Source organism: Apis dorsata, unplaced genomic scaffold (genome assembly GCF_000469605.1).
Source record: "Apis dorsata unplaced genomic scaffold, Apis dorsata 1.3 scaffold_683, whole genome shotgun sequence".
Taxonomy (NCBI): domain Eukaryota; kingdom Metazoa; phylum Arthropoda; class Insecta; order Hymenoptera; family Apidae; genus Apis; species Apis dorsata.
The window spans coordinates 944,123-955,717 of NW_006263864.1; the positions used below are offsets into that span (position 1 = coordinate 944,123).

The 11,595-nt window shown below is 40.4% G+C and overlaps 1 protein-coding gene and 1 long non-coding RNA gene across 3 annotated transcripts in view; both read right to left on the reverse strand.

Annotated features, from left to right (window-relative positions):
• Nucleotides 1–174: 174 nt before the first annotated feature.
• LOC116186436 lies at nt 175–6,118 on the reverse strand. The gene is made up of 2 exons (XR_004151425.1): nt 1,037–6,118; nt 175–977 (listed from the first exon to the last, which is right to left on the reverse strand). It is a non-coding gene; the product is annotated as an uncharacterized LOC116186436 (long non-coding RNA).
• Nucleotides 6,119–6,189: 71 nt separating this feature from the next.
• The window catches only part of LOC102681877 (tyrosine-protein phosphatase 99A-like), a 334,024-nt gene continuing 328,618 nt past the window's right edge, over nt 6,190–11,595 (reverse strand). The window contains exons 10-20 of one of the 2 annotated variants that reach the window (XM_006622301.2): nt 11,130–11,425; nt 9,495–9,715; nt 9,295–9,420; nt 9,045–9,217; nt 8,674–8,965; nt 8,429–8,600; nt 8,235–8,359; nt 7,872–8,149; nt 7,648–7,783; nt 7,010–7,572; nt 6,190–6,870 (exon numbers count right to left, since the gene is read on the reverse strand). In XM_006622301.2, the coding sequence (XP_006622364.1) occupies nt 7,105–7,572; nt 7,648–7,783; nt 7,872–8,149; nt 8,235–8,359; nt 8,429–8,600; nt 8,674–8,965; nt 9,045–9,217; nt 9,295–9,420; nt 9,495–9,715; nt 11,130–11,425 (2,287 nt within the window). In that variant the 3' untranslated portion in view covers nt 6,190–6,870; nt 7,010–7,104. The remainder of the gene's footprint in view (nt 6,871–7,009; nt 7,573–7,647; nt 7,784–7,871; nt 8,150–8,234; nt 8,360–8,428; nt 8,601–8,673; nt 8,966–9,044; nt 9,218–9,294; nt 9,421–9,494; nt 9,716–11,129; nt 11,426–11,595) is intronic. The other variant, XM_006622302.2, reaches the window with a different exon arrangement.

Consider the following 11,595-nt stretch of genomic DNA (forward strand, 5'->3'; position numbering starts at 1 on the left):
CGAGGACAGTCGTCGAGAAAATCTGAACGAGCATCAGTTCGACACTTAACATTGAGTATTACGCAGGTAACTGGTTAACATTTATCTCAGTGTGAGTTATACATCCATGCTAGCTTAGTATTTAATTGGTCAAGATATTGTTTACGATGAAAGGACATACGCGTGTTTTTTTTGTTTTCTTTTCTTTTTTTCTTCTTCTTCTCTTCTTGTTGCATTTCATTCAAATCGCGCATTTTTCTTAAAGAAATTCGTGATCGACAACAACCGGAATCTCGTACTCGATCTTTGAAATTAATAAACGAACAGTGTCGCAAATTTAATCGTTCGAGTTTCTAGTTGTTCTCCAAATTATATGTACGCATTTTGTTCATCGAGTTGTTTCAACTTTGCAAACGTTTTTGTACTATGTCGAATTGAAAAGTTGGCGTACTAATCGTAATGCAACTGCGGCACAATTTCTTTGAATTGCGAAGTTAATTCACGATTGATTGTGACGAACGTGGAAAAAAACTTGTGTTAATCCCATTATCCCATTATCAAAATAAAAATTATCGATTAGAAAAGTGATAGATTACGTTCCAGGAACGTTCTCACGTTCGCCTATTATCGTAGAAATAATTATTTGTACGCTCAGTTCGATTTCGCACGTGCGAAATTCGTGCAAAATCCAAAATGGAAATTAATCAATAATTAACAAATTCGACCTCGCGATATTTCATTTTTTTTCTTTCTTTCTTTCTTTCTTTCTTTCTTTCCCCCACGCAGTTTCATTACGATGTTGACGTACGTAGCGGAAGTAGCGTGCTATGAAAAATTTATAGATTCGAGGGAAGAAAGGTCAAAGAGATAATAGGATCCGTGATCAATTAGGCCAATTGCAGTGGTATAACGCGAGTGAAAAGTCGTCATTACGATAGGAGGCAAAAGCTTTTCAGTGTGTCGTTATCCCATTTCTTTCTCTCTCTTTCTCTCTCTCTCTCACACACATACACTCTCTCTCTCTCTCACTCACTCACTCATTCATTCTCTCTATCACTCTCTCTCTTTCTAGAGCGCTACGCATGTCGTCCGATCGTCGATTAGCTGAATGACAATTAATGCTTGCGTTTATTTAATGTACACGTGAAACATCATGGATACGTATATAAAGAGTTTCTCTTATCGTAGGCCTGTGCGAATACTTGCATTTAAATGTCGCGCGTCGATTGGCTCGATGCCGCGGAAATTAACACATTGAAAAGAAAGAAACGTACGATAATCGTATTAATGGTACAATAATGATCGTAAAAAACACCGTTTCATCGGTCGCGATTTCTTCTTCTCGTAGTTTCTTTTTTTTTTTCTTTTTTTTTCTTTTTTTCTTATCTTTTTTTCTTTCTTAATTCGTTTACTTGTTGCAGTCTTAGTGTGTGACGTTGTACGTTCCCCGCGCGCGGATTCTCTAATACGAATAACGTGACATCATGCTCGAAAATTACCGATCTAATTGATACAACTGATGATTTCCCCGATGATATTTTCGTACCCGCTAATTTTCTAATGGATTTTTGGTCGGACTGTACGATCAAGCGTTCGACTTTTCTTTGCTCGTTACCATATCCGATTCTTTAAAAAAAAAAAATCCCTCGATCACGTGTCAAAGTTCAGTGGTAGTAGGCCTTCGATACGCTCCTTTTTTTTTTTCTTTTTATATATATATATTACCCTCGAACGTATATTTGTCTTCCTATCGGATTCTTTCGATGGCTGCGTCTGCAGTCAGTTCATCGCATCGTTCGAGAAACGATTCATTCACGATCGATTTTCATCCAATCGATCTCGTCGCTTGATCTTTATGCAATCGAATTTATGAATCGAAACGATAAATAAATCAACGAAAGCCAATGCAAAAAGTTAAAGGTTTAGCGTTTATTACGTGTAAGAAATTAATTTTAATTGTCGATAACAGAAGAAGTGGGAAAAAATAATTACAAAAAAAAAAAAGAAAAAGAAAAAGAAAGAAAGAAAGAGAAAAGAAATTAAAGATAAGATTAGGAAAAACAATTAACGACGATATTACGTACTAACGAACAAGTCACAATGTACGAGACCCTCGCCGCGCCAACGCACCCCCTCCGAGCAAACGAACAGCCGTAAACGCAGCCACGCGTTCATTACAACTCGTCCCTAAGTGTGGAAAAACCCGAACGCGTCGAGTACAGAGAAACAACGATGGGAACGCGATCTGTGAACAACGCGTTCTCCCTTCTGACAATGTAAGAACGGAAACCGAAATGAACAAGAAAAACGTGTGCGTCGTCGATTACGATTGTGTTATGCTGACTAGAGTCTAAATTATTCTTCTATACACACCTATCTCCGTTATCCTCCCGAATTAATTATGTATAATATTTATATATGTATAAACGATGCATCGAACCGATACCAAGTGTTGGAGGATCGATCGATGCACACGCATCTCTCTCCGTTTGCACGCTCCTATTTACTTTCTCACGCACACGCGCACTCGCATTCTCTCTCTCTCTCTCTCTCTCTGCTCATTTTTATATATCATTCTTTTGTATCCGTATAGGTACATTCAGAATTTACGGTGCTTATCGTAAAATACAGTACAGTATTCGTATTCGATGCCATTCGACGAGGTACCGTGGCAACATGCAAGGGAAGAAAATCTTCATTTTCGATCGATCGTTCCTTTTCTTTTTTTTTTTTCCTTTTTCTATCCTTTTCAATTTTCCTCCGTGTGCCGCGATCGATAGGAGGGACTTGGAATGACGGTGTCCACGCGAGTTTTGCCCACAAAACTATCACACGGCCAATTCTCGAGAACACCCGTGGAAACGCGCGTGCATGCATGCCAATTACGGTATCTCGCGTGGCAACTACAATGCGTAGTTTTCACTCATATTATAAATATCTGAATATAATATATATATATATTTATATATTTATATTTGTATTTATATTTATATATTTATATATATATATTTATATATATATATTTCATCTCTCTTTATGTATATACGTTTATGCGTTTTGTCGTGTGATCCTTACTCGCTCGTTTTAAGCAATTAACAACAGTCGGTTGATTCGGTGGTGCGCTATATTCATTTTACTGCTAAAACAGGCTAAGACCAAGTGAGCTCGTCATCGTTCATCCTCTATGGACTTTTATAATCGGTTTTACAATGTGCATCCGTGGTTTTGTGTACAATGTGCATATCTATATGTATACGGTGTATAGTTGGCATCCAGACACGTCTTTGCACGAGTCAACAATATTATTATTCTCGCTTTCTAATTTATCCCTAATTACAATAACGGAACCGATATTACATTATTACTATTATCATTATTATTAATATTATTACTATTGTTATTAATATTATTTTTATTATTATTATTACTATTCTTATTATTATTATAATTATTATTATTACTATTATTATTATTATTATTCGCGTATTGTACAGACATATTTAGCTTTTTCTCGTCGTAGGGAGGGATTCGCTGGTTCAATCGGTCCACAAGATTGAAATTATCTACTTTCGCGATGCCTCCCCATCCTACGCTCACGAGGAGGAAGACATCGTGTTGTTTCCGTCCAGCCCGAGTTTCTCGCGTTTATCTATGCTTTTATTTCAATTTCGGGTAATACACACGCGAGAGAACCAATCACCGTTTCGTTCCCTCTCTATCGATCAATTTTCGTGACGAAAATATCTCGGCCGAGATATTTTCTTTCCCTCGAATAATTCACGCCGCGTTTATTTAAGTTTATTAAGAGGGAGACGAACGCAGTCTTCGATCGCGAATACCCGCGAATTAATTACGACGGTGCTCGGAACTGGACGTCGGCTCGGTTTCTCTGATTCGTCACAAGCCTTCTTCCATCGCAAGGCTCGAAGCGGTTATGCTCGCTCGGTTGAATGAATCATCGACCAACGTTTCTTTGTCTATCGAAACGATACTAGACTTGATCTCGCGATCGTGTACCGATGAAAATCATGAACGAACGTCTAACGATCGAATTCTCTTAACGAAAAAAAAAATATTCGCGGTGATGGAAGAAAAGAAGAAAAGCGAAAGATCGGGAAATCGAACGTCGTATAGTCGTACAATCGTTTTCTCTCTTTTACTGTTCTTATACCCCTCTCTCTTCTCTTTGCTTAATTACGTTTTCGTTAATTATGTTTCTTAGCTTCGCTTCGAAACGTGTCCGAAAGTTAGAAAAAAAAAAAAAAAAAAAAAAAAAAAAAAAAAAAAAAAAAAAAAAAAGAAAAGAAAAGAAAAGAAAAATACAATTCGCCGAATTTAGATTTCAATATTTCTAATATTTATTATCTCCTATCTTTCCGACACGCGAACTATACTTAAATCTTAAATTTTATTTTAATCTTCCTTCGGGATCCTTGAATCAATTTTGTTTCGATCGTGTTGCGCGATTAAATTTTTTTCGATGAAGAATAAATATCGTCGAATAATAATTTTAATAAAATAATCGATAAATGACGACAAACTGATTTCGCCAGTAAAAGAAGACATTTGATTCTTCGTTTTTCATCGCGTCGATTCGGACCGAAGGAAGAAGCAAGCTTTTACGTAGTTAAATAGGTTATATTGACATCGAGTTATTAAAAAAAATCGATGACGAATTTAAAAAGATCGTTCAGTCCCGGATTACATACGTTACATACGTCTTATCAAAATGGACACGATTACATATATGTACATGCACACACACACACACATATATATTATTTCTTCTTCTCTCTCTCTCTCTCTCTTTTTTTTCTTTTTTTCAATTTTTTCCTTACGTTTTTTTTCTTCTTTTTTCCTCCTTTTTATTAATAATCACGTCGTCGATTTATTAATCAGCAGTAAAAGGTAAAAACGAAGGACGATTGATGATCGTTCGTCAACGATTAGTCACGATATATATATATATATATATATATATAAGACGGTAGAAAAACACGCACAGTAGATGGATCGAAGGTGTCACAGGCAGTTTTCGTTTCCGTATCACGTAACGTTGTCTTAATTATACGGTACAAGACTATATAAGAATTTTAGGTGAGAAAACAGTCTTACGGATGGTAGATTCGATAGAAAAATGATCGCGCGGCAAAGGAACTCGTGGCCAGAATAATATACTCGGGTACAACAAAGTGTTCAATTTTTGTGTTTTTCTGTTTTTTTTTCTCTCTCTTTTTCATTTTTTCTTTCTTTTTTTTTTTTTTCTTTTATATCACAATAAAAAAAAGTCTCACTGGATCACATGATTTTGAACAGCATTAATCGTATAAAAATTGCTGAATCGTCGTTGATATACCGATTTAGGTTATCTCCGATATCACCGGAGCGAGGATTTTTGAGGATTGGAAATTAATCTCGTTAATTATCGAAATACCGTCTCGAATAACCATAGATTTTCGACGCTCCGAATCGGACAAATCGAGAAAAATTGCACAGGGCAACGAAACTTCACGCGCGATGAAGAAAATTCTAATTTACACTTTATCTTTGCTGCGATACATCTTTCACGTTTCGTTTAATTCGAATGTTACACGTTAGAAAGTGGATTACGACATTAATTAATTAGAAGGGAAGATAGATAGATAGATAGATCACGTTTGCTCGTCTCTCTCTCTCTCTCTCTCTCTCTCTCATTTTCATTCTCTCTTTCTCTCTCGCGCGCAGACACGAAACGTACGTAAAAACAGATTTCACGCTCGCTAGCTGTTAACTATTTTTCATCGAGTTAATTTAACAGCGATTGAGCCACGATTCATCACGGTTTATTACCATTCTCATCGATCATGATTAATCGTATATAATAAATGCTCGCAAATGTCTGAACGACTTTGATCGCATCGCACTTCGCACGATTTTCATATAATTCCTTCGATACTTTTACTTTCTTTTTTTCTTTCTTTTCATCTTTTTCTCTAAACGTTTTTCCTTGCTTCCCGCTGAATATTTAAACCTCGAGAAAATCGAATGGAGGCACGACGACGCGTTTACGTTTACAATATTTTTTTTTTTTTTTTTTTGATCCTCAATTCCTTGTGACATTGCATATTCGCTGCGATGAAAAGAGACAGAGGGGTGAAAGGGCGTCAATATAGGAACGCTTCAACGAAATTCGACGCTACGCTGTCCTCTAATCGCGTAAATTCACAAATTGACGATGACAATAAAAAAAAACGTGCACGACTGTTCCGCGTTCGATCGCTCGATCTTGCTCGGCTAAAGCGACAAAATCGCTTTTAGGAAAGGACTTAAAACGAAACGAGAATAACGAGTATAAACGATTCTTTGGTAAAGAAGTGGTCGAATGATCCAACTTGCATATTAGTACGCATATTACGCGTGTAAATTTAAATATACACGCGTATTTACACGATGCATGGTCGCCGGTGAAGTGTCGCGTGTACGCGCGTAAGTGCGAGTAAGTGATTATGTAAGTGTGCACGTATGCGAGCGAACGGTATGTGTGTGTATGTGTGTATCGGTGTATGTACATACAAAAAAGAAGAAACGAGAGAAGTGTACACTCACGCTTGACGAACGAAGTTAAACGAGGATGCCCATGTGGTGGCGTGCGTTAACAAAATGATTTTTGGCACCCAACGTCACCGAGAAACGGGAACCTTCGTTTCGCGTTATTTCTTTTTATTATTTACGCGTGTACGCGCACGACGTCCGACATCCTCGAGAGCGTACGCGTACACGCGCGTATATCTAACGATTTATTATTTACAGTATAACTGAGAGAGAATCCTCTTTAGGCTGATCCCACGATCGAATAGCCGTTATTCCGTTTGTGCGAAGACGTGTCCAATTTGGAACTCCTTGCGCTGTGGCCTATACGCGAATCCATAGAGAGAAATAATTATAATATGATACAATTTTGACGGTTGAAGAGGCGATACAAGAATATTCGCTGAATATACGCGAAGGGATGGAAAGGAAAACGTCGAAATGGGTGGAGAAACATACTCACAGAATCAGGATTACACTTCGGGCAGTGAGGAGCTCGATCGGTTACAGCGGCTCAGACCGGTTCGAGGAAACACTGCAACCGAAGATCGGCAGGCATCATTGAGGTAACATCTTACAGCTCGACTCCATACCCTCTGGTCTCATACGCATGCTGCCGTTCGTCACGTAACCGTTCGCGTCAACAATAACTGAGACACTGCCCGGATGATTGTGATAGCTTACGTTCCGATGGGTCATCACGATGTTTTTCTCGTGCTCGTTCCCCGTATGCGTGAACATACAGCTATCGCTGCTTCTGCTACTGCACGGTTCCATCGAGTGGTCCACACGAATCGGGATAGAATAGTCGGACATAGAATTCACTTCCACCGTCGCGTATTCCCTGATCATCGTCGATTTCGGGGAATAGTCCATCTGCATGTGTTGCATCGACGAGGTGGCCACGTCCGCCGGATCCGTTATCGTCGACACGTGGCCGTTCGCCATCGAGTACAGATCCGGCTCGTCGTGAGCCTTCGACGACAGCATAGTTTCCAGACATTGGTACAGCAACGCGTAATCCTCCTGCGAGAAAAACGATCTCGAAACAATTTTCGAAAAGGAAGATTTATAGATCAGAAATGTACGAAATTGTGCTACCTTTGACCGAAACACTCCGGGTCGCTTCATGTACAACAATTTCGCGAACATATAAATATCGGCACTCTTCTCGAACTCCAGTTGCTTGTTCAATGTCGTGAGTAAAATGAAGATTGCAGCCTCGACACCACCGAACCTGATCGTCGATCGATGTTATTTTTATTATTGTTTATTCGTTACAAATAGTTTATAGAGAAATCGAATGCGAAAGATTCCGTCGTTACCTATCCATTACGACGATAGGGCCGTTCTGGTAATCCCGATGTAAATCGTGGATCAAGGTTACGAGGGGTCGCGGGTTGGCGTTGTGCGGCCAGAAGCCTGGCTGGGATCGCGGCCCTTGCACGATTTTGGCACTCAACTCGTAATCGTCTTGCAGAGATCGGACCGCCACTTCGCGCAGAATCATTCCACTCGCGGTTTCCTTGATCCCGCACGATCGCACGCGAAAAGTCTCCGACTCTAAATCTTTTCCCTCGGTAGGCCAAAATTCGGGATACTCCTGCGGATCGATTTGAAAAAAATTTTTTTTTTTTTTACCGCGTATTTCGATCGTGGAAATATCGGGAAACGAACGATTTATCTACCTCGTCGCATTCGGTTAACATAACTACAGTTTGCGCGTTGTAATCCCACATCATCTGCCAGAATTCCATTATTGTATTTTCCATTGGGTGTTGGGTGATGATAAACTCACGATTGCGATGGAAGCCTGAGAATATTGAGAGAATATGAATTCGCTTTGCATGTTCCAAATTAACAACACAGATTCGTCATTTACCAGCAATCCACGTAGCGTTGATGTAATCGCTCCCATCGATCCCGGGCTTCGGCGTCAAGTGAACGCGAGCCGTTTCGATCGAAATTACGTCTTGATTGCGATTTTTATGAAGATTGCACGGTTTAATCGCGGACACGAGGTTGAATTCTTTCGGTTTCCACGAAGTCACCAGCTAAAAAAGAAAAAGAATTAAGATATTGGAGAAAATCTGGGGAATAAGACATTTTATTGTACAAATGTACAACCTTGTACTGAGCTTCAAGGTTGTTCCACGCATCTGTATTGGTGTTGTTGGGACTCAACATGTCTTGCACATATTCTAATAGATTGTTTTCCTCGATATTGGTTTCACCGCTTTCAATAGCCTCTTGCAAAGCGTGATGAATGAACACATATTGTTCCTCGGTCTGAACCAAGAAGTTTCTCTGTGTACGAATGTGCTTTAGAAATCCAAACACGTTCACTTCGTTCTTGCACTTAGCCTGCTTCAGCATGGCATCGATAACAATGTAGGTACCCGTGCGGCCAACGCCAGCGCTGAAAAGACAACGATTTCGATTCGCGTTTACACCTCTTATACTCTCCCTCAAAATGATCGATGGATTGTTTCTCGTACCTGCAATGAACAACAATAGGCCCGGCATCCGGAGGATTAGCGTTGGAAGATTTTCGGATGAAGCTTAAAACAGGTAACGGATGTTCAGGTACCCCGTGATCAGGCCATCCAGTGTAATGATATTGCCAAATTATACGTTCTCCCATGTTAACTCCATTCTTCCTTTTCTTCACCTTATCGTCAACAAAATTGAAATAATGAAATCATCGTGAGAATCAATTAATTCTCAATGTAAATTATGTATACCAACCTTCATGTGACGAATTTGAAGAGTACGAATGGTATACGTAGCCATAACGTCCTCCCTCAGTAGCGTCACTTGAATACACCCGTACGTCTCAGACCCCTTCTTAGGCCAGTACATATCACATTTTTTCTATAAACGAGCGAAACAGAGAAAATTATCTACATCTGTCTACAAAATAAACGAACGCAATTAACGATACTCACGCGACCACGTTCGACGAGATTCGTAATCATAACGATGATCGATACTCTCTGCTCCCACACCATCCGCCAAAATCCATCGAAAGTCGGTGGCAACGGACCCTGCGTACCGATGTACGCGCGAGTACGCTGCCAACCATCTATGTAATTCGCGTTCACGTAATCGTGACCCTTCTTCGGCGGTCCTCCGCCGCACGACAATAACTGAACTCGCGTGTGATCATCTGTGAACAGAGATTTCCTTGTATTTATCGCGTGGAATACTTATAGCGAAATATTGAAAAAAAATAAGAAAAAATCGTCCAGGTGATTCTCCTCTTCTTTCTTCTCTCTCTCTCTCTTCTTCTTCTTCTCTTCTCTTTCTCTGATCTATCAGCATTGATAGGCATTAACAAGCAGTGCCGCGAAACATCTGTGACCTCATTGTCGAGTGCTGCCAGTCATTCGCATTAAAAACGATCGAGAGTAGCTCGTTAATCCGATAACATCGCGAAACTGGCCGAGAGGCAAGTGTCTCGCAGCATCGCGAATTTTGACTACATCCAATAATCGTTGGATTTTAGTTCTAGACTCACTCAGTTAATATCTTCCTCTTATCTTAAAAACGTTATCGATACGTTATCGATAATAAATTGGCGAGAGATTTTTCATTCGACATTTTTCCAGAGAGAGAGAGAGAGAGAGAGAGATTACGAAATCTTATCGCGTTAGAACGATATTCGGGTGTTTCAATTGAATACGATTATTACGAGCGCATGAATGGCGAATGAAGGTTGAATCTTAATGTAACGTGCACTTGATGCGCGCTTATCTTCATTAATAGACGGCCTTGATTCCATCATATGATAAGGAACGATCGATTATCGGGAATAACACAGGAATTTTCTTATCGAGGAACATGAGTAATAAATCTAGCGAAGGAAAGGTGACGGAATCGTTTCGATCGATATTAGAAAGGAGAGAGAGGAGATGACGAGGAGACGGATTGCGTCCAGAGGGGCGAGCGTCGAAAACGAGGATCGTTTCGTTCGTAAAATGGAAAGCGAGCTGGTTCACTCGATTTCGGAGCTCCATTCAAGATAGATCGTCTGTGAAGAGGACGGCGCGAGGTCGAGCCGCGACGATTCGTCGACGACGATTGCGGACTTCCGATCCCCGCGATTACAATTGTCGCATTGTCCGTTTCTGCCTCTGCGTACGCGAAACCTTGCGTGTGCCCGATGACGAATAAGAACGTAAGTAAGGACGAACGGAATGGAAGGAAAACCTTGAGGAAACGGAAACGTGCCGGTTGCGAGTTAATCGATTAATCGGGGCCGCTCGATCTCCGTTTCGCCGGGAGGAGAGATAACGTCCACGATACGGACGAACGGATAGAACGAAATTAAACGTCGCGATATATCGCGAGGATGAAAGGGAAACCGGGTTTAAAAATAGAAGCTCGACGCTGGTGGGCCGGGAGAAGAAAAACAGGAGCGGTGGACCTGTCGAAACCATCCGTGCGCTTCGATGGAAATAAAGTTTCGTTCCACGAAGTGATTTCGTTCCGCTGGAAAAAAAGAAAAAAGGAAAAAGAGGAAAAAAAAAAAAAAGAAGAAGAACGTTCTACACGTGCGCGTAATGGATGCGATTACTCACAGGCTAATATGTTCAAGTATCGGTTCTTCGCTTTGTTCTCCACGTATTGGGAATTCTCCGCTGTGAATTTGCCGCTCTCCGATTGAATGAACTCGTATTCCTTGCTGAATCCGATGTCCCCGTCCGCGTGCAGACTCGCGACGTGTTGCACGAACTTCTGAATGGCGACCGCGGTACGCTCGCCGTCCTGTTCGCTGTTCTCCCATTCCTGAAGCGTGGGCACGTTGCGAGGTGGATAATCGAGGAAGTAGTACGCGGTGTGGAAGCATTTCCTGAAAATTGGCCTCAGGCAAGGCCTAATGAGTTTCGTCATAAGCATGCATTCCGAACGAAAAAACGTGAAAGACGGGCCAGAAAGGAGAAGAAGGAAGGGGAAAAAAGACGGATACAAGAAAAAGAGAAAACGAACATCGAGAATACGAATCTTTCTTTTTCTTTTTCTTTTTTTTTTTTTTTTTTTTTTTTT